Source organism: Nyctereutes procyonoides, unplaced genomic scaffold (genome assembly GCF_905146905.1).
Source record: "Nyctereutes procyonoides isolate TBG_1078 unplaced genomic scaffold, NYPRO_anot_genome, whole genome shotgun sequence".
Classification (NCBI taxonomy): Eukaryota; Metazoa; Chordata; class Mammalia; order Carnivora; family Canidae; genus Nyctereutes; species Nyctereutes procyonoides.
In genome coordinates, this window is record NW_026575020.1 from 27,443,638 (window position 1) to 27,467,315 (window position 23,678).

General features: G+C 38.5%; 1 protein-coding gene across 2 annotated transcripts in view; it reads right to left on the minus strand.

The window, feature by feature from the left end:
* Positions 1–1,911: 1,911 nt before the first annotated feature.
* Positions 1,912–23,678, minus strand: part of YWHAE (tyrosine 3-monooxygenase/tryptophan 5-monooxygenase activation protein epsilon) — a 57,880-nt gene continuing 36,113 nt past the window's right edge. Inside the window, exons 2-7 of one of the 2 annotated variants that reach the window (XM_055324363.1) lie at positions 16,214–16,413; positions 11,684–11,790; positions 10,804–11,010; positions 7,596–7,732; positions 4,529–4,575; positions 1,912–2,899 (exon numbers count right to left, since the gene is read on the minus strand). In XM_055324363.1, the coding sequence (XP_055180338.1) occupies positions 4,568–4,575; positions 7,596–7,732; positions 10,804–11,010; positions 11,684–11,790; positions 16,214–16,413 (659 nt within the window). In that variant the 3' untranslated portion in view covers positions 1,912–2,899; positions 4,529–4,567. The remainder of the gene's footprint in view (positions 2,900–4,528; positions 4,576–7,595; positions 7,733–10,803; positions 11,011–11,683; positions 11,791–16,213; positions 16,414–23,678) is intronic. The other variant, XM_055324357.1, reaches the window with a different exon arrangement.

Genomic DNA, 23,678 nt, shown 5'->3' on the forward strand with positions numbered 1-23,678 from the left:
AAAGAAGCAAAACGTAACTTTGGAGATTTGCTTTTTTGGCCACTTGTTCCAGAACCTGAGCATGGAAAGAGACACGTTTATTGGTGTTTCCAACATTTAAAAAAACTTTTGGGGGTTTTAAACTTTTTTCAAAGCAAAACACTAAGAATTATAACTGAAACATAAATTGCAAATTGTAATGGTAACTCGAGTTTCTATTGAAACCAACTGATGATCCTCAGAGCGCTAAACACAGCTGAAACTCTACCTTTTCAGACCACAGACAGAAGGAGGGACACTGTCCTTACAGAGCCATCATCTTTCCGCAGTCTTCCAACTTTTTATAAGGAATTGAAGACCTGTACCAATCATCACAATCCTTCCCAAGTGCTTTCAGTGGTTTGAGTGGCAAGTTTTCTCTCCATACCAAGATTGCCATAGTCTTGAGAATGCTTGTGGCATCCTGAGTTTGTTGAATATATAGAAGTCCATCCACAAAGCCAACTAGAGAACCCTTTCACTAAACGTGTTCACATAACAATGGAACTTGACCGAAATCACCTCCACAAGCCAGTCTATTTGGTAAAAACATTGCCTATGCATTCGACTCTTGAAGTCCACGCATTTGTGCAACTGTTTACCATGGGAGCAGACTGTACTACCCTGAGTCCCATTATCTTTAAGTCTGTGACAGAATTTTAAAAATCCCTTCAGAAAAAAAATAAATAAAAAATAAAAATCCCTTCAGGTTTGCACCTTGATGCAGTAGGCATTTTGGCCACTTTACTGCTGGAAGAGAACAAATCAACCTGAAAATCTCTTGGACATAGCTCCACATCTAAATATATAATAGAAGAGGAATACCCAAAAACCTTGCTTATTCTAATTATGGGCATACAACATATATTTTAATAGATAAAAGATAAAAACTACTAGAACACATCACTATTGTCAATTTCCTAAGACTTCACTACTGAGAATTAAGCCACGGTATTACTTTTGGTGTCAACATCTTGACAACAGCAGAGTCAAGCGTGGTGATGGAGCTGATATTCTCACACATTGCTGATTGGGAGTGGGTGGGTGGGCTATAAATGTGGAACAACCTCTATGGAGGGAAATGGGCAGTATTTATCAGTTGAGAAGTTATGTTCTCTGACACAGGAAATCTAGAAATGTATCACAGAAATACACATGCAAATATTTAAGTGGAGACCGTTATAAGGATATTTAATGCAGCACCATTTACAACAGGAAGGCTGAAAACATCTGAAATGTTCAAAGGAGTCAACTGGTTTAAAATAAAAATCAGGAGTATACCCATGTTACACAGTCACTCAAATTAGATCTAAATGCCTGATACAGAATGGTCTATAATACCTATATACACTGATGTATAGATTTTTTCTAGAAGAAAATAGTCAACAATGAGTGTGTCTAGTAAGGAGGGTGGCTACACAATTCTACCACGTGTACATGTACTACTGAAAATGAATGTAATTATTCTTTTCTGCTCTTGCCCCTGACCTTTGGAGGTGGTAATGGGTAATTTTACTTTAGTCTAAGGAGGACTGTTCTGACCCATTCAGCCTTATTTGGTTGTACAACCCAAAATTCCATGCTAGAAAATGACCCATAATTGTACCTTAAGTATGAATTTGTACTTTAATGATTAAAAAATAAGTACCATTTTGCTACCTGGTTGAGAAAAGATAGTAATGAATTGACTTGGTGTTCTTATTCAGTGTTCTTCAACAACCAGGCTATAGGTAAAAGTTTTTTCTAAAACTGTTTTCTAAAAATATGTATCATCTTTGGGAAACCAAGTGATTTGTAGAAGAAAGAGGGGGATCTTTCCACATTCAGGCAAACAATACTGTCAACGTGTTTGGACTACGGTTTATTTTAAAAAGATAAAGGATGGAGGCGCAATAATATTTGGCATTTTTAATTTAGGTTTGTTTTATTTAAGTTTAATGTTAATTCCATGCTGTGTTTCAGTAAGAACAATACAGATTCTGTATCTGTGGCTCCAGTCAGATATCCAGTAGTACAAATTAGCTTCAAGTTACACATACTGAACAAAAGAGGTTGAGCGAGCGAAGGAGGGAAGGGGGGGCCCAAGGGGAAAGGGAAGGAGAAGAAACAAAGAACTGAACACGCATGCAGGCTTTTCCATACCACCTTCAATGCTAACCTGCTTTAGAGGGAGAGTAAAAGTAGGCAAGAATGAGCAGCCACGGATTGTTGAACTGTTACCAGCACCATGCTTTTCAGCAACATTTCCGCAACACTTTTTACAGCAAAACCATTATAACAACTCTCCAAACAGTCTTTAACCACTTCAAGCTAACGTCCAATTAATTTTTAACATTGGTATAAAATTCGATTTAAACAATTAGAAAAAGGAAAACTGATACCACAATGCCTCTATAGTGTGATTAACCTCTCTCTTAGATGCTTGCATCACCTAGAAGTCTAATGGCTTTCAAATGTAATTTCCATTTCTAATGGTGATCTTGCCACATCTGGCAGGAGACAATACAGTAATGCTGAAAAAGCCTCTACACAGTCCTGTTAGTGTCTTAAAGAACCTAAAAGCTGGGACCAGTAAAAATCCACAGAAATTCACTCTTGCCTTTAAGAACTTTTGAAAACTGTTTAAAAAACAAAAACAAAAAACAAAAAAAACAAAAAAAAACAAAAAAACAAAAAAAACAAAACAACAGGGCAGGAACCTAAATTCTGAGACCAAATGTAAAAGTCAGATTTGGTGGTTCTCAGTGACAATGGGGGAATTTCCAATGGGAGTGGGATGGGAAGGAATGGGGTGGTCAGAGATGGTTTCTCTTGTTGGCTTTTATGTCTCACTGATTTTCATCTTCCACATCCTGCAGCGCTTCTTTATTCTGCTCTTCACCTGCAAAGAAGAATGAGTTAATTATTTCATACTAAATTAGACTGCTGTGGTAACAACAACAAAAAAACTATCATTCCAAGCAAAGACTCCTTATATTTGCTACAATTGGTATTAAACACAGACAGCCAAAGGACTTCTACCATCCTTGACACCTGAAATGCCTAAGCCAAGAGGTGCTGCTGGATCAAGGTCCTGAATGGTCAATAGTCAGGATGAAAAAAAAATGCACAGTGAAACTATTTTTATGCTAAATAAGCTCTTAAAAGTAGACAGCCAAGGTAACCATATTATTAAATGATTTTCAAGCTTTTATGTATTTCTTGGGTCAAAATACTCTTTCTCAATAACCTCACCTCTTCAAAAACCAAGGGTACTTTATAGTTCTTTGTAAAATCTACCCATAAGCTCCATGTGAAATACTTCAGTAAAGACAACTGAGCAGAAAAATGCTCCAAAGTTGTTCTATAGTTTTAGAGGAAGGGTTCTGCTTTTCAAAGTGATTTCACTTTTATATCATTTTAGATCTTGGACAGTCACACTAAACCATAAACCAAATTTCTTACTCCAGGGTGAAACAGCATGCTCAGAGTAAACCAGACCGCTGAGGTTATTAAAGAAGGGCATTTGGACCAGTTCTCTCATGCCATTTTTCTTTCCCTTACAACATGGTGATTGGCCTGAGGAGTTTCAACTGCACTGTGACATGCAACAGAAAGCCAGCCTATTATTCACTGGAGAATCATCTACCTATTAATAAGCATTAAAATAAGTCAGCCATAATAAAGCATGCAGCCTTTTGCTAAAAAATAATGGAACAGGTACAAGTTACATTCTTTTGTGCTTTAATAAACCGCTACAATTCCTATCTAATTACTAGTGTGAATCAAAATGAATACCAATTAACTAATCCAACAACAGTTCAGACAATCCATCCATTCATATTGCTTGTTAAATTACTTAACTAGGATGGACAAATGACACTAAGACCAACTGCCTACTAATGTAAAATATTTAACCTAAGGAGTGCTTTTTCAATAGTCTGAAAGATCTTGATATGATAAATGATAAACGCTGTTACAAACAAGGATTGGGTAAAGATAGTTTTAGACATTTCAAATTTTCTTCTCTGACAAAAATGTTTGACACTAATATGTGACTCTTAAAAAGTACTTAAGGCACATAAAGATTTTTGACTCCTATATAGAAAAAAACATGCAGAAAAAGACAAAAATCCATTTCCTGAGGAAAGAAATGATGCACCACCCAACCATTCCCAAAATAATGTACTCAAACTTAGGAAATGATAGGAACATTCACGCTCATTTTTAACAGCAATACACTGCCAAAATACGGTTAACAAACAACAATAGGGCACACGCTAATTCACTTATAAGCAACCATTAGATTTGCCACAAGTTCCAAGTAACTTTGGCATAGGGTATGGTCAGATGAGTCACACCCAACCAGAAGTAGACAAGGGTAGCAGATCATAAATGTCTTAAAAGGTTTCACATCCTAGAATGTAGAACAGGCAGTTTTGTAAGCAAAAGGATGATGATATATGCAGGCATGATTAGTGAAGAACCAAAACTAAAAAGCAGAACTCGCTGTGCCATGATAATGACTTACAAAGTAGAGTTTTTAGGAAAGGAAGAGTTGGATTTTCCTTTAGGAATCTATATTGCAAGGAGAAAGGGAGGGAGAACAATCATATGAAAGCAACATTACAAGAAAAATAAACCGAGAGAGCAGGACAAAAGAAAACATCAATGATTTAGCGGAGTCAGACTTTGGCCTTTTCACTTTGTATAAAAACCTCACACAACAAAAAGTATTCGTTCATTTTACCTTTAAAAGGATGAAATAATATCCTCTTAAAAGGTATACAGAAGGGGGGAAAAAAGGTTTCTTTGGATATGTATCTCTTAGCCCATTGTTTTCGGATTTGGGGGGGAAGAGGGAAACAGGCAGAGAATGTACATTTTCTTTCTATGCATTTATGTATGAAACAGTCTTCTGAACACAAGAGGACTGAAATCACTTGATGAGAAAAAGTGGTGATCTGTTTATAAAGATGTTCCAACACAGACAAAAGTGAACATATTCTGCAGTTAAAAAAAAGATAAAAACATCTCAGTAAAAGCTTGTGAATCACATACATTTCTTCCTTTAGAAACCCTTAATTCTAGTTTTTTGACACCGTTTTTCGTAATAAAATTAAAAAGGAAAAAAACTAAATAATGTTCAAGTAAATTAACATCCTGAGGAACTGCCTATTTCATGACTGCAATTTTGCAGATTCTAAGTCACAAAACCTATTTAATAAAACACGTAATAAATTACTAGTACCCACAACAATTCTTAAATTCAGATTTGTTAATTTTACTAAAATGTCCGAAGACTACTTAAATTTTTAATAAACTATGTATGTTTCATAATTTTTTTGTTTCCTAATTTCAAATACAAAGCTCTTCAATGAAAATTAGTCTCTCAACTAAATTTAATCAACTATTCAACTTACAAAGTGATAAGAACTATAGCAACTGGATTTCACTAAATTTAAAACAGGATTAAAGAGAGATCAGAAATGTAATAAAACATCTCTATACAAAGAACCCCTCCAACTATGAAAAGTAGTTTCAAGAGAATAATCCTATTTCATAAAATGCTTGATATCCAAGAAAAAGTGTTATCTTTGGTTCTTTGTAAAAACTGAATGGACATATATAGTTACTTTGATTAATTCCTGGTTATCAGTGATAAATAAGTAGCATTAGAAAATAAGCCTTATTTCTATTTACTTTTATAATCTAGCAAGTTTAGTTATAAAAGTTGGCATGAAATGTCTTAAAAAAAAAAAGAAAAGAAAGAAAGAAAGGTAGGTTTCAACCCAGGTCACCTTCTTTGTTATTTTCACCCTCAGAAAAATGTCCCCAGAGGTCACAGGGGTATATACCTTACTTATAGGTCAATACCGCTTACCAAACTCTCCACATGTTTTCCTTTAGCCCCTCAAACAGGCAGAGAGATATTAGTCTTCTCTGAGCTGAGAGTGACTGTGAAGAGTCCACAGCTGTTTGGCCATTCTTCTGAGTAGTTATTATTTAGAATACAACAGAATGTCAAAGCTGGAAGGAACCTCAAGTCATTAGTTCAGAGATGGTAAATTGGTTTTGAGTCCTACAGACTGGTAGCGGTTGCCTGAAGTACTGTGTTGAAAAGTAGTATGTGGCTCCACCTGGCTTTGTTGGGTAAGTGTGCAAGTAGATCACATATGCCACACATCTCAAGCCAACCTTGTCAAATATCTAAATATTTCATAAAGCTAGTTAGCTTTAAAGTGGAGTCACCTAATTCTCACTTTATTACCTAAAGAAGTCTAAAATCTGACTCTATCCTTCTAGAGTAAGGAAACTTAGAACATACATGCCCTGAAAAACCCATTTTCAGAAGTACTTTTTAATTTTTTAAAAAGATTTTATTTATTTATTCATGAGAGACACAGAGAGGCAGGCAGAGACATAGGCAGGAGAAGCAGGCTCCTTGCAGGGAGAGTCCCGATGCAGAACTCAATCCCGGAACCTGAGACTGTGACCTGACCAAAGGCTGACGCTTGACCACTGAGCCACCCAGGCATCCCCAGAAATACTTTTAAGTACAATGCTTCCAAAGACAACATGCTGGATTCAGCATGCTGTCTTGACTAACAGACTATATACAGCCTCAAGCAATGCAAGATATGCTTCAGTCCTTAAAGGATCTGCAGCTAAAATTGACAAACTTTTTGTTTCCACTCCACATACCACCAACTATAGAGCTAGCTCATAAAATGCTCGTGCCACACTAGTTTATGTGCCCCATGCCCTCTCCCCAACTCTTCAACAATCTATCATGGATAAAAAAGGATTATTTGGGATAAATAAAGAATAAGAATAAAATCTCCTTTAAAATCAACAATTATGACAAATTTGGGCATTTAAAATAAATACTAACCCCCATCACAAGACTAAGTTTTGTAAAATAATATTTATAACTAAAAACAAACAATAACAACAAAACAGAGACTATATCAGACCTCTTACAGACAAAAAGGACATTCCATTTGCTTTATAAAATCCAGAGACAAGTTCCTTCTTTAAAGATTTCCAGAGAAAATGGTTCATAAATATTTACTGACACCATCTAGTTCTTTTTTTTTTTTTTTTTGACACCATCTAGTTTTAACCTCAGGATACCAGTCAGCCAAAGCAGTGATCATGACAATCAAATACAATCTTAGATCCCTAAAATTGAATCTGAGAAAAAGAAAATGAGCTGATTCCTGTCTCCATTTTCCAAAACACAGTGAGAGAAAAAAACTAAGGTTAGCAAACATCATTAGAGACAAAACTTTTAAATCTTTTAACTTTTAAATCTTTGAATATTAAAATGATCCCCTTTTCCAAGGAGGTCTTTTATATTATTAACATACAGTCCCAAATGGAAATTGTACTTTGAGATCATTTGCTATAAAAACAATAATTAAAAATTGATAGTTTGTTGGAGGATAGGCTGAGTCTAAACTGCAGCTTAGTATGAAGAAATATACCAAGGAATTCTTTTTTTTTTTTTAATTTTTATTTTTTTCAAGGAATTCCTAAGAGTAAAAATATCCAATAGCTGAAAAGAGATGCATTTAACTTCGGAGTTTCCTTACCATCACCCTGCATGTCTGAAGTCCATAGTGTCAGATTATCACGTAACAACTGCATGATAAGTGTAGAGTCCTTATAGCTTTCTTCACTCAGCGTATCCAGTTCTGCAATTGCATCATCAAAAGCTGCTTTTGCCAACCTAAAAGTATTTAATAAATATATTATAGTAATAAGCCTCAAAAGAGAAATGACGTGTTAGAAAAAAAAAAGAAATGACGTGTTAGAAATCAATCTTTTTCTTCAGCTATCCCACAGTATATAATACTATCCTGGGTTTAAATACTGAAATAAAGGAAAAATAGATGTAACTGATGAAAAATAATTTTCTATTTAATTTTATAATCTAGCAAATTTGGAGGCATAAAATTGTTAGGAGCATTACTACATTATTTTTTCTTTTTTTTTTAATTTTTTAATTTATTTATGATAGTCACAGAGAGAGAGAGGCAGAGACAAAGGCAGAGGGAGAAGCAGGCTCCAGCACCGGGAGCCTGATGTGGGATTCGATCCCGGGTCTCCAGGATCGCGCCCTGGGCCAAAGGCAGGCACCAAACCGCTGTGCCACCCAGGGATCCCTACATTATTTTTTCAAAAACTCCCCATGTGGGGCTCAAACTCATGACCTCGACCTCGAGGTCAAGAGTCACATGCTCTACCTATTGAGCTAGCCAGGCACCCCAGAACACCACTTCTTACTAGGCTTTTGACAAGCCTATCAATAAACAGAATATAGACTAAATAAATTCTATCCTGAACCAACCAAAATATAGGCATAATAAAAGTATTACCACCAGTTCTAGTCAACAGCTCACGTTTTTAAAAAACTTTATTTATTCATGAGAGACACATACATAGAGAGAAGAGAGAGAGAGAGCCAGAGACATAGGCAGAGGGAGAAGCAGGCATCTTGTGGGGAGCCTATGTGGGACTTGATCCCAGGACCCCGGGATCATGACTTGAGCCGAAGGCAGATATCTGGCTCAACCACTAAGCCACCCAGGCATTAACAGCTCACTTATTTAATAAAATTTTAATGCAAAAAGATGAAATGTTAGTTCAGTTTATTTCCGAAGAATTTAATGTTAACAGAAGCCAAAAATGGGGGAAGGGGCAACATAGAACCCACAAAAATGTATGTAAGCCATTCGTTAGAATTTAAAAGAAACAACATTTACTGGGTATACTGTATGATGTATACCAAGTGATGTGGAACACTGGTGGAGAAACAGAAGAGAGGGAAAAAACAATCTCAGTCCACAAGTGAACATCTAGAAAATAGAGAACTGACATACAGAACCATTATAAAACAAGTATGAAGTGCTTCTCTGGAGAAAGTACTTCAGAAACCCTAGAGGACAAGCAAAAGGAAAAATCAAATATAAACTCATCTTAAAGGGTAGGGAAAAGAATGAATGCACACTTAAGATTAAAGCAAATGCATAAAAATAAAGGCATGGAGAAGACTTAACTCCAAGTGATATGTGGGACAAGCAGACCGGAGAATGACAATGAAAGACCCAATCAATACTATTAGCTGAACATATAGCTATAACTTCTTCAGTTGAGACCTGTACCTGTTTAAACTCGACGAGGCATTTAGAATGTTTTTATTTTTAAGTATTTATTTTTAAAGATTTTATTAATTCATGAGAAACAGAGAGAGGCATAGACACAGGCAGAGGGAGAAGCAGGCTTCCCATGGGAGCCCAATGTGGGACTCCACCCCGGGACCCTGGGATCACAACCTGAGCCAAAGGCAGACGCTCAACCACTGAGCCACCCAGGTGCCCCTAGAATGTTTTTAGATGAATAAATAATGGTTTGCATTCAAATGAATCCACCTCACAAAAGGACAATCTCTCCCTTTCATCGAGTATCTGATCCCTACATACTGAAGACTGTAAACTATAAACAACAAATACATTATACCAATTATATTAAGTACCTAAAATAGGCAAATTCACAAAGAGAAAAGGTAGAGATAACTGGGGTCAAGGGTGGGCGAATCTGGACAATGACCCGGTACCAGTTATTGTTTGTTTCAGGTGATTAAAAAGTTTTGGAAATAACTTAGTGGTGACAGTTACACAATATTGTGGGTGTATTTAATGCCATTCAATTATACAACTTAAAAATGGTTAGAATGAGGGGCGCCTGAGTGGCTCAGTCATTAAGAATCTGATTCTTGATTTCAACTCAGGTTATGATCTCAGTGTCATGGGACCAAGTCCTGCATCAGCTCTGAGCCCAGCAGGGAGTCTGCTGGAGATTCTCTTTGCACCCCACCCCCACTCACTATCTCCAAAATAAATAAATCTTTTGGGTGGCTGTGTGGCTCAGTCCATTGACCATCTGCTGTTGGCTGAGGTCATGATCTTAGGGTCCTGGGATCGAGCCCTGCAGGGAGTCTCCCTCTCTCTCTCTGCTCATGCTCTCCCTCCCTCTCAAATAAAAACCTTAAAATTAAAATAATAATAATAATAAATCTTTAAAAGAATGGTTAGAATGATAAACTGTTATATTTTGCAATAACTTTTACAAGAAAAAGCCGTGTACATAGAGCTAGCCCTTAAATTTCTATCTGTATCAAATATTGGGAACAATCTAAAATACATATAAATGAGGGAATTATTAACATAAAGATGGAAAACTATTCATATTAGAATAGAAAATACAAAATATGTACACTAAGAGCCTAACTATGTTAACATACCTACAAAAGACTAAAAGCTCATATTTAAAAAAAAGAAAAGAATTCTATTCTAATCCCATCCTCTGGGACACCTAGGTGGCTCAGCGGTTGAATGCCTGCCTTCGGCCCAGGGTGTGATCCTGGGGTCCTGGGATGGAGTCCCACCTCAAGCTCCCTGCATGGAGCCCTGCTTCTCTCTGTGTGTCTCTCATTAACAAATAAAATCTTAAATAATAAATAATAAATAATAATAATAATAATTCCACCCTCCCACTAACAAGTTAAAATTTCAACCTACCAACCAAAATTGTCCCCATCAACATAATCTAAAACTGCTATCCTAGTGAACAGAGATAGAGTCGGTCTTAAAATAATCCAGAGAAGTTTCATTAAAAGCCAAAAGAATTCTTACATGTCCAAGGCCACAAAGGCAATCCCAGGAAATAAGACAAATAATTCTCTTTTGTAATGTTTTTCACTTTCCCAGTGAGAACTTTTGTTTCTCTTCCATGACTTACCTGCAGGCACGGTCGGGGGAATTAAGAATTTCATAGTAGAATACAGAAAAGTTGAGAGCAAGACCTAAGCGAATTGGATGCGTTGGTGGAAGTTCTGTCATTGCAATATCACTAGCAGCTTTATAAGCCACTAGGCTGTTCTCTGCAGCCTCCTTCCTGTCATTTCCTGTGGCAAATTCAGCCAGATACCTGTGGTAGTCCCCTTTCCTAAAACAAAACAAAATAAAACAAATAGAATTAGGAAAAATGCTTTTTAAATGAAAGTAAACTGTTAAAATTTTTCTATAATCTATAAAATGAAATGTAACAAAAATTATTTTAATAATCAGCATGTATACTTCAATAACTTCACTCTATCAGGAAAGACTATTCAGTTTTCCTTCTCAGAGTTCAGAATACTAAATATAAGCAAAATCCTAGAGAAATTAATTGAAAAGCCTCTAAAAAAAAAAAAATCAATAAATTTATTGCCAACTAGAATTAAACAAAAAAAAGCGGTTCCAAAAAATGGCATGACAGTTAATTGTGAAATAAAACTTCTACATAAAACATTTAAACTGAACTATGTAATGTATTGCAACAGCTGATGGGTTAACTCCACACAAAAACAAATGCAAAGAGGTAAAACCTAGTACTCTAATAGTAAATAGTCTGAGCATCTTAAATGCAACAATAATTTCTCATTAGCAGTGAATATGCAAATGAGCACTCTAAGTTTTGAAAATCATTCCTCGCATGTAACTATCCTTTAAACATTAAACCATTATTCTTAAATAAAAGTTGAACACCTATACAAAAAAGTGATAATTAAAAAAAAAAGTGATAATTCTAAGGGGGCCAAAATTTAATCTGACATTTTCCCTTCTAGTATAGAACCTACATTTTATAATAGAAAACCTTGGACTCGCCAGTGTTAGCTGCTGGAATGAGGTGTTTGTCCAGTACATCCAGAATGTCACAACAGATTAACTTTAGCTCAGTCTCAACCTGAAAAAAAAAAGTAAAAAATTGTTTACTTAATTGTAACATGAATTATGACATATTTGCCCACTGGTTTTGAGGAAGAGAGCCAGAGTAAACAGAATACACGTCTCTATCTAAATCTTCTTTAAAATTTTTAAATAAATAAATAAATAAATAAATAAATAAATAAATAAATAATAAGATGCTGAATCTTCCCTGCTCTTGATTTAAAAAAAAGCAGAGAAAAGCTGTCTCCAGGTTATAGACATTATCTTCCTTCTACATGCTAAAAGACAAAAACCAAAACCAACCCCCCTACACACACACACACACACACACACACACACACACACACACACACACACACGGGCAACCTGGTTGGCTCAGCTGGTGGAGCACGTGACTCTCAACCTCATAGTTATTCAAACCTCACGTGAGGTATAAAGATTACTTAAAAATAAAATCGTTTTCTTTTTAAAGAAGATTTTATTTATTTATTCATGAGAGACAGAGAGAGAGAGAGAGAGAAGCAGAGACACAGGCAGAGGGAGAAGCAGGCTCCATGCAGGGAGCCCGACGTGGGACTGGATCCCGGGTCTCCAGGATCACACCCTGGGCTGAAAGCGCTAAACCACTGAGCTACCCGGGCTGCCCTTAAAAATAAAATCTAAACAAACAAACAAACAAACACACCAACCCAACAACCTCATGGTTTAGCTACAGAACTGAGTATAATACTGATTGCTATTTACAAGTGCTGCATACTTAATTAGCATATTTAACTAGGTAGAAACTATGTCTCTATTTACATGGGGAAACAACAATTATAGTATTTAGCCAAAAGGAGGAGAGCTAGGATTTGAACCAGTGTAGGCTATAAAGCCTAAGGTCACAGCTTCTAAGGGATGGAATAAAAATAAAAAACCTAGGGCAGCCCAGGTGGCTCAGCGGTTTAGCGCTGCCTTCAGCCCAGGGTGTGATCCTGGAGACCCGGGATCGAGTCCCGCGCCCGGCTGCCTGCAAGAAGCCTGCTTCTCCCTCTGCCTAGGTCTCTGCCTCTCTCTGTGTCTCTCACACAAATCAAAAAATAGGGGATCCCTGGGTGGCACAGCAGTTTGGCGCCTGCCTTTGGCCCAGGGCGCGATCCTGGAGACCCTGGATCGAATCCCACATCGGGCTCCCAGTGCGTGGAGCCTGCTTCTCCCTCTGCCTGTGTCTCTGCCTCTCTCTCTCTCTCTGTGTGTGTGTGTGTGTGTGTGTGTGTGACTATCATAAATAAATAAAAATTAAAAAAAAAACAAATCAATAAATAAAATCTTAAAAAAAAAAAAACAAAACAAAACAGGGCAGCCCCCATGGCGCAGCGTAGCACCGCCTGCAGCCTAGGGTGTGATCCTGGAGAACCAGGATCAAGTCCCGCGTCAGGATCCCTGCATGGAGCCTGCTTCTCCCTCTGCCTGGGTCTCTGCCTCTCTTTCTCGATGTCCCTCGTGAATAAATAAATAAAATCTTAAAAAAAAAAAAAAAATCAAACCTAGGCACAGCCTGCCTCCAGTGCTCACATTCCTAACCACTACTATGCTCAACAGCCAATCACTTGAGTGGCTCAGATCCACAGTCCATCATGACACCAAAAATGCTTATACTCAAGTAAATATTGCCACTCATCTCAATTTATCATACTAAAAATGCATGCCATCACAAACACACATAATTATTTGGGCCCTTTCCACTGTAAAGAATTCCCCCACTCTCTCTTCTCCTGTAATCTCATCCTGATTCTATGTTAAACTAGCTCCTTCCTGAAAAACTTACCTCCTTTGTGGCTTTTTAAGTGGCGATTACTGTACAGACAATTTCTGGATTCGCTCAGTTCCCCACTAACTCAGTATTACCCCAAACTATTCCTATTTGGAAGCTCATCTTCAACTTAATTTCTTTTTCTTTTTTAAAAGATTTTATTCACTCATTCATGAGAGATAGAGTGAGAGAGGCAGAGACACAGGAAGAGGGAGAAGCAGGCTCTGTGCAGGGGGCCAGACATGGGACCTGATCCTGGGTCCCCAGGATCACACCCCGGGCCAATGGAGGTGCTAAACCGCTGAGCCACCGGGGCTGCCCTTCAATTTAATTTCTAAGAATCTGTTCTCAGTCAGTGGATCTCTATAGGCCTTTCACTTACATTCAGTCTACCTCTTCAATTCCTGGCATCACATCCATGTTCCTTTCAACACAGTTGTTCTTTGATCTTTTCTCTATGACCTTATTTGTCAACATCCCTAATTGTACTGCTTTAACCCAAGAAGTTGTAAATTCTAGTATTTCACTACCGGAATGTAACTTCCTTTTTTTTTATTTCCTTTATTCCTGGTTAATCCTACTTAGGGACACATCAAGACACCCAGCCTCTTGAATCTTTCATCTTCCCCCAATTTATCAGTCCCACTCTTTGCTTCCTTTCTTACTTACTCCAAATCCCACAATTTAGCACAGCCTTTTCTCTCTTCAGCACTTCTAATTTTCTCATTTCATCATCCTGCTGAGACACCAAACTTTTCTACTGACAATCCATATTCTTATTCCAACATATTTGAGGTTAATGTACACACTGATAGCATATAACTTCTTTGTGGCTCTAGGTATGTTACTTAATCACTCAGAACCTCAGTTTCCTCGTCTATAAAGCAGAACAATAACCTATTCTTTACAGGGTCATTATATGTACTAATAAATATCTCCCCACTCAGAACAGTGTCCAACAAAAGTAGAGATAATTAATAAATGTACGTTCTGTTTTCCCATTGCCCACGCTACTTTGTGAGTGGTTCCAGTAATTTTCCTTGCTGTATTCTAAATGGGTTTATATACCTGTCTCTTCCACCATGATCAGTTTCTCAGCACTACTCCTATAGGCATTTTGGGCCAGGTAATTCTTTGTTGTGTGGTGCTGTCCCATGCACGACAGAATATATAACAAGCAGCATCCCTGTCTGTACCAACTGGATACCAGTAGCACCCTTCAAGTCGTTGACAGCCAAAAATGTCTTCAAAAGATCTGCCAAATGTTTTGAGGGGCAAAATCACCCCCTAGTTGAAAACCATGAACTAGGGACACATGGATGGCTCAGCGGTCGAGTGTCTGTCTTTGGCTCAGGGCCTGATCCTGGATTCCTGTGATGGAGTCCCACATTGGGCTCCTTGCATGGAGCTTGTTTCTCCTCCTTCTACCTGTGTCTCTTCCTCTCTTTCTAGGGAAGGGGAAGGGGAAGGAAAGGAAATAAAACTATGAACTAGGGACACTGGGTGGCTCAGTGGTTGAGTGCCTGTCTTCAGCCCAGGGCATGATCCCAGGGTCCTGGGATTGAGTCTCGCACCAGGCTCCCTGTGGGGAGCCTGCTTCTCCCTCTGCCTCTCTGTGTCTCTCACGAATAGATAAAAGTCCCGAGATCCAGTCCCACGTGGGGCTGCCAGGATGGAGCCTGTTTCTCCCTCTGTGTCTCTGCCTCTCTCTGCCTCTCTCATGAATGAATGAATCTTTTTTAAAAAAAGAACACCGTGAACTATAGATCGATGGTTATTGTACTTTTCCACCAAAATTCACAGTAAGAAAAATTACATATATTTACATATACAAATGTAACATCTGAAACAGTAACTTCATGAGATGTCCAATGCCCTCTAACATTTTATATTAAAAAACAAGGACCGGGTGCCTGGGTGGTTCAGTGTCTGCCTTTGGCTCAGGTCATAATCCCAGGGTCCTGGGGATCAAGTCCCGCATCGGGCTCCCCACAAGGAGCCTGCTTCGCCCTCTGCCTATGTCTCTGCCTCTGTGTCTCTCATGAATAAATAAATCTAAAAAAATATTTATAAGTAAATAATTTTTTTAAAAAACAGACTGAGCCTCCATTAAGGAGGCTATATAATATGTATCTGTCTCATCTTTATACCCATAGCACCCAGAAAATTCTGTGATTCATAACAAGTACAAATATACTCGCTCAATTCTCCTGAATGGTAATTCCCAGTCACTCACTGTAGCATTCTGCAGCTAACTACAACAAAAACAAACTGATTCTCTACCTGTGTGGTGCTTAAAATTGAACACCCTCTGCAGCTTCTGGAGAAAAATAGTTTACCTCTTTCCTGAAATATTGTATAGCCCATAATCTCTTAATTCCAGGTAAGTAAAAAATGCAAATCAACTAAATAGAATATGTATTTTATGCATATTTAACTCATGAGTACTAGGCTGTCATCTAAAATATCCAAAACCTAGGACATCTTGCTGGCTTAATTAGAAAAAGCATGAGACTCCTGATCCTGGGGTCATGAATTCAAGTTCCACATCAGGGTAAAGATTACTTAAATAAATAAAACTTTAAAATAAAACAGCCAAAACCTGAGGCAACTTTCTTTAAAGATGTCTAGGATATGATAATCTCACCATTTGCCGATATTCCCGGATCATTTTTAGTTTGTCTTCTCCTCCCTTGTTTTCTTCTTTCTGTTCAATGCTGCTGATTATTCTCCAGGAAGCTCTTCTGGCTCCAATCACATTTTTATATGCAACAGATAGGAGGTTTCTTTCTTCAACTGTCAACTCCACATCCATCCCTGCTACTTTCTTCATTGATTCCACCATTTCTATAAAGGAAAAGAGAAGTAAAATCAGACCATACAAAGTAAGTTTTGATATACAATACCTCTTTACAATAGAACTCTTTTTTTCTGTCAAACTAGTGTAAAAAGTAAGAATCTTAATAAAAATACAATCATCAAAACTAACGAGTAGGGGTACCTGGGTGGTTCAGTTGGTTGAACCTCTGCCTTAGTCTCGGGTCATGATCCCAGGGGTCCTGGGATTGAGCCCTGCACTGGGCTCCCAACTCAGTGGGGAAGAGTATGCTTGTCCCTCTCCCTATACCCCTCTCTCCCTCTCAAATAAATCTTTTTTTAAAAGGAGTAAAAAAACTGGGATGCCTGGTGGCTCAGCAGTGAGTGTCTGCCTTCAGCTCAGGGCGTGGTCCCAGGGTCCCGGGATAGAGTCCCGGATCGGGCTCCCGGCATGGAAGCCTGCTTTTCCCTCTGCCTGTGTCTCTGCCTCTTTCTGTGTCTCTCATGAATAAATAATATTTTTAAAAAAGGAGTAAAAAACTAAAAACATATAAAAGAAAGTAAACTAAAAGCCTAGAATAAGAGAATCTGCAATATAAGTTCTATGTAAACAAAAGTTCATATAGGAAAAAAAAAGTTCATATAGTACCTAGTGTAATTCACAGCAAGGTCTGGAAACATCTATCTCATTAAATAAGGGAACTAAGAAGGCACACCTGCCCATTTCCCAGTAAAAATAATTAAGCTGACAGTTTAGACAAAAACTAAAGAGTTATAGGCTCTAGAAGCACCTGGGTGGCAGTCAGTTGAGTATCCGACTCTTGGTTTTGGCTCAGGTCATGATCTCAGGGTGGTAAGACCAAGCCCGGTGCTCAGCACAGATTCGGCTTCTGTTTCTCTTTCCCTCTGCCTCTGCCCCTCCCCACCCTCCTCGCTGCTCTCTCTTTGAAATAAATATTTTTTAAAAAGTTATAGGCTGGGATCCCTGGGTGGCGCAGCGGTTTGGCGCCTGCCTTTGGCCCAGGGCACGATCCTGGAGACCCGGGATCGAATCCCACGTCGGGCTCCCGGTGCATGGAGCCTGCTTCTCCCTCTGCCTGTGTCTCTGCCTCTCTCTCTCTCTCTCTCTCTCTCTCTCTCTCTCTCTCTCTCTCTCGGTGACTATCAAAAAATAAAAAAATAAATAAATAAAAAGTTATAGGCTCTAAAATAGATTTTCTTACAAATAAATTATTTCCCAATTAAATCCAAATAAATTGTATTTTCAAAAATAAGGAAGTTGGAGGAAAGAGCATTCATATAGCAAACATACACATTTGAGCATTTGGTTAATCACACATACAAACCAAACTTATCTTTGGATGTTTCCATCCTTCTTAAGAAGGGACACTGTTCACCTCCTATGAATTTCAATTCATCAGCAAAACTCGTGATGGTTCCTATTTGTTACCACTAGGTGGCGACCAAAGAAAGGGGCCCAGATAAATCTTAGGAGATACCCAAGTAAAGGAAAAAACAGGTAACAAACACAATCCACATGAGGCGTCCCTGGGTGGCTCAGTTGGTTAAGTATCTGACTCTAGATCTACACTTAAGTCTTGATCTCAGGGCCAGGAGTTCAAGCCCCACACTGGATGTGGTGGCTACTTAAAACAAAGGGCACCTGGGTGGCTCAGTTAAACATCTGGCTCAGGTCATGATCTCAGGGTTGTGAGATCAAGCGCTCTCCCTCCCTACTGTGCGCATGCTCTCTCTCAAATCTTTAAAAAATTTTTCAGATAAAACAATGGAATGCAAATGAAAAATGAAAAAAAGCTCAATGAACAGTAACCTAATAAATACATTAATGAAAATTATGCTTTTAGAAAAGACTAAACGCCATATTATCATATGGCTCTTCAACTTTACTGATTGAGAATCTTTAAGACCCAAGGATCTACATTTTATTTTTTTAAATATTTTATTCATTCATTCATTCATTCATTCATTCATTCATGAGAGAGAGAGAGGCAGGCAGAGACACAGGCAGAGGGAGAAGCAGGCTCCATGCAGGGAGCCGGACCTGGGACTGGATCCCGGGTCTCCAGGATCACGCCCTGGGCTGAAGGCAGCGCTAAACCGCTGAGCCACCCAGGCTGCCCAGGATCTACATTTTAACAAGCACCCTAAGCATACATTAACATTCTAAACATGAGCAATACCTTAAGACATGATGCAGATGGTAACTTTATGAAACACTGCATAATAAATTGTTTAATCCCAGGGAAATATGTTCAAAAACATCCTTTCAGGAATATCAGGAAATTAATAGAAACATTAAGATGGTAAGGTCTCTGGAAAACAGTTTGGTCGTTTTGGTGTTTTTTTTTCTTTAAGATTTTATTTATTTACTCATGAGAGAGGCAGAGACAGGGGCAGAGGGAGAAACAGGCTCCTCACAGGGAGCCCAATGTGGGACTCTATCCCCAGAGCCACGCCCTGAGCCGAAAGCAGACAATCACTGAGCCTCCAAAGCGTCCCCAGTTTAGTAGTTCTTATACAATTGGAACACCCTAAGACTCAGCAATTCTAGTACTAGGTATTACCCAAGAGAAACGAAAATTTATCTCCACAAAGACGTTTTACACAAATGTTCACAGCAACTTTATTCAAAATAGCTAAGGTTAAAACAATCCAAAAAGTCCATGTAATCAGTGGAATACTATTCAAGAACAAAAAATAAACCATGGGTACAAGTAACAACATGGATGAGTTACAAAATCATGCTAATTGAAAAAAGCCAGACCAGAAAAGGCTGTATAATTCACTTTAAGTTATATAAAATGCAAAATTAGGAATGCAGGGGGGGGGGTGGCCTCAGTGGTTGAGCGCCTGCCTTTGGCTCAGGTTGTGATCCTGGGGTCCTGGGATCAAGTACTGCATCAGGCTCCCCCCATAGGAAGCCTGCTTCTCCCTCTGCCTATGTCTCTGCCTCTCTATGGCTCTCATGGATAAATAAAATAACTTTTTAAGAATGCAAAATTATAAAGACAGCAAATAAGTGGTATGGGGGTGAAATGAGGGAGGCTTGTGTGCAAAGGAAATTTGGAGAGTAAAAGAATGCTCTGCTGTGGTGGTTATACATCTGAATAGATTTATCAAACACTGAACTGTATGGCTTAATCCTTGAATAACACAGGAGAAAAAAAAAAAAAAAACACAGGAGAGCAGACTCACCAAGCAGTCACAGTCTGAAATCCAAGTATACCTTATGACTCCCCAAAAACTTTACTGATAATCTGTTGACCAGAAGCCTTGCTGATAATTAGCACATATTTGTGCATGTTATATGTATTATATACTGTATTCTACAATAAAGCAAGCTAGAGAAAAGAAAATGCTATAAAGAAAATCAAGAGAAAAAGCATTCACAGTACTATACTGGATTTACGGGGGGGGGGGGAAGGGGACACACACACGTAAGTGTACACCCACACAGTTCAAACCTATGTGTTCAAGAGTCAACTGCACATGGAAAGATGATCTATTTTATTGCATACAAATACTTTAATAAGATGTATTTTTAAATGTAATTCTGAAACATTAAAGAATGATTAGGAAGTACAGCAACAAGACCATTAATTCATTTGTGGAAGCCTGAAAGCATTCCCCCCCCCCCTTTAAACTAGTCATGAAAAAAAAAGCTAAATTCAGAGGCAGCAGAGTCAGAGGGTAAATTCAAGATCACTTCCATACTAGTTTATTTTCAAAAACTAACAAACTGGGACGCCTGAGTGGCTCAGCGGTTGAGCATCTGCCTTTGGCTCCGGTAGTGATCCCAGGGTCCTGGGACTGAGTCCCACATCAGGCTCCCTGCAGGGAGCCTGCTTCTCCCTCTACCTGTGTCTCTGCCTCTGTGTGTCTCTCATGAATAAGTAAATAAAATCTCTTTAAAAAAAGAAAAAAATATATATATTTTTTTAAATTTTTATTTATTTATGATAGTGACAGAGAGAGAGAGAGGCAGAGACATAGGCAGAGGGAGAAGCAGGCTCCATGCACCGGGAACCCGATATGGGATTCGATCCCGGGTCTCCAGGATCGCGCCCTGAGCCAAAGGCAGGCGCCAAACCGCTGCGCCACCCAGGGATCCCAAGAAAAATATATTTTTAAAAAAACTAACAAATTAAAATGCCCCAGAAGAGAACCAGTAATTAGCTTTTCTAAATTGGCCCCAACAAAGCAATTTAAAAAATAACTTCGCTACACCAAAAAAGACTATGAATTATCTTAAACTGTAGGACTTTGTAACATTATATAGGGAAAAACTATACACAAGTACCTATACCACCAAAAATTTAACAATTATATGTCTCTGGGTACTATTTCAGATAATTTACATTTCCTTTTCTATGCTCTACAATTTTTCAGCATCTTTTTAAAATTATTTATTTATTTATTTATTTATTTATTTATTTATTTATTTATTTATTTATTTATTTATTTATTTTATGGTAGTCATCAGAGAGAGAGAGAGAGAGAGAGGCAGAGACATAGGCAGAGGGAGAAGCAGGCTCCATGCAGGGAGCCCGACGTGGGATTCGATCCTGGATCTCCAGGATCGCGCTCTGGGCCAAAGGCAGGCGCTAAACCACTGCGCCACCCAGGGATCCCAATTTTTCAGCATCTTAATAAAGGTCTTATTTATTGAGAGTACACATGCACACACAAGTAAGCACAAGCAAGGGAAGCAGCAGGCAGAGGGAGAGGGAGAAGCAGGCTCAATCCCAGGATCCTGGGATCATGACCTGAGCCAAAGGCAGACTCTTAACCGACTTGAGCTACTCAGACATCCCAAAATTTTTTTTCCAACATTTCAACACTATTTTTACAATAATAAAGGGTGGAAATTAAAGCACTCAATGAGGGGCACCTGGGTGGCTCAGTGAGTTAATCATCTGCCTTCAGCTCAGGTCATGATCCCAGGGTTCTGGGAACAGGCCCCATGTTGCGACCTCCTCAGCGGGAAGTCAGCCTCTCCCTCTTCATCTGACTCTCCCTGCTCATACTCTCTCTCACTTGCTCTAATAAAATAAAAATTTAAATAAATACAGCACTCAATGACATCCTATCGCAAATGCAATTAAATATATCCTTCTCTTCATTTAGAAGGCCAAAAACAAGGCAAAAGAGACTATATAGTACAACTACAGAAGCAGTTATCTAGTTTTCCTAAGTAACAGCTTTATTTCATTTTACTGATTTTATTAATTTACATATACAATTCACCCACTTAAAATGTAAAATTTAGGGGTGCCTAGGTGGCTCAGTTGGTTAAGTGTCTGCCTTCGGCTCAGGTCATGATCCCAGGGTCCTGGGATCAAAAGTCCCATACTGGGTTCCCTGCTCCAAGGTGAACCTGCTTCTCTGTCTCTCATGAATAAATAAACTTAAAAATATTTTTAAAAATAAAAAAACAAGATGTACAATTTAGTGGTTCTTAGTATATTCACAAAGTTGTACAACCATGACCACAGCCAATTTTAGAATATATTCATCACGTGAAAAAGAAATGCTCCATACCCATTAGTAGTCACACTCTCCACTCAATTCCAACTCCCTCAAAGCTAGGTAACCACTTACTTTCATCCCTATGGATTTACCACTCTATATATTCCATATAACTGGAAGCATATACAGGCATACTTTGTTTTATTATGCTTTTGTTTTTTTACAAAGCAAAGGTTTGTGGCCACCCTGTATGGGGCAAGTCTACCAGTTTCTTCTTTCCAACAGCATTTGTTCATTTCATGTTTCTGTGTTCACATTTCAATAATTCTTGCAATATCTTGAAATTTTTCATTATTATATTTGTTATGGTGATCTGTGATCAGTTATCTTTGATGGTACTATTGTAATTGTTTTGGGGCACCACAAACCACACCCATAAGATCATAAACTTAATTAATAAATGTTGTATTCTGTTCCACCAACCTGCCTGCCATTCAGTGCCATGTCATGTCTTCCCACTCCCTCTCTCTTCTTAGGACTACCTATCCTCTGAGACACAATACTGAAATTAGGCCAATTAATAACCCTACAATGGCCTCTAAATCAAGTGAAAAGTCAGTATCTCTCACTATAAATCAAAAGCTACCAATGATTAAGCTTAGTTAAGGCATATTGAAAGCTCAGGCCAAAAGCTAGGCCTCTTAAACCAAACAATTTGCAAATTGTGAGTGCAAAGTAAAAATTCTTGAAGGAAATACAAAGTGCTATACCAGTTAACACAAGAATGAATAGAGGCAAAAAACACCCTTATCATTGATAAAGAAAACATTTTAGTGGTCTAGATAGACGATTACCCTATCCACAACATTCCCTTAAGCCAAAACCTCCTACTCCACAGCAAGGCCCTATCTTTCATTTTATGAAGGCTGACACAGGTGAGGAAGCTGCAGAAGAAAAGTTGCAGGACAGCAGAGGTAGGTTCATGAGGTTTAGGGGAAGAAGTCTTCTCCATAACAAGGTGAAGCAGGAAGCACGAACATAGAAGCTACAGCAAGTTATCCAGATCTCACGATCATCATTAAAGGTGGTAACTTCAGTGCAGACGAAACAACCTTATATTGGAAGACAATACCATCTAAGACTTTCACAGCCAAAGAGAAGCCAACACCAGGCTTCAAAATTTCAAAGGAAAGGCTCTCTTTTAGGTAGGGGCTAATGCAGCTGGTGATTTTAAGTTGAATGCTCACTGACCTTCCTGAAAATCCTAGGCCTTTAAGAATTATGCTAAATCGGGATCCCTGGGTGGCGCAGCAGTTTGGCCCCTGCCTTTGGCCCAGGGCGCAATCCTGGAGACCCGGGATCGAATCCCACGTCGGGCTCCCGGTGCATGGAGCCTGCTTCTCCCTCTGCCTGTGTCTCTGCCTCTCTCTCTCTCTCTCTCTCTCTCTCTCTCTCTCTCTCTCTGTGTGACTATCATAAATAAAAAAATAAAAATAAAATAAAAATAAAAGAATTATGCTAAATCCAGGTGTCTGGCTGGTTCAGTCTGTAGAGCACAGAACTCTTGACCTTGTGGTCATGAGTTCAAGCCCCATGTTGGGTGCAAAGCTTACTAAGGAAGAAAGGAATTAATTTTGTTAAGGCTATGGTTGCCAATAGTGATTACTCTGATGATGAATCCAGGTAAAATAAATTGAAAAGCTTCTGGAAAGGAATCATCATTTCTAGGTGCAATTAAGAACAGTAAGAACATTCTAGATGTTATTAAGAACACTGAGGGGAGGGATCCCTGGGTGGCGCAGCGG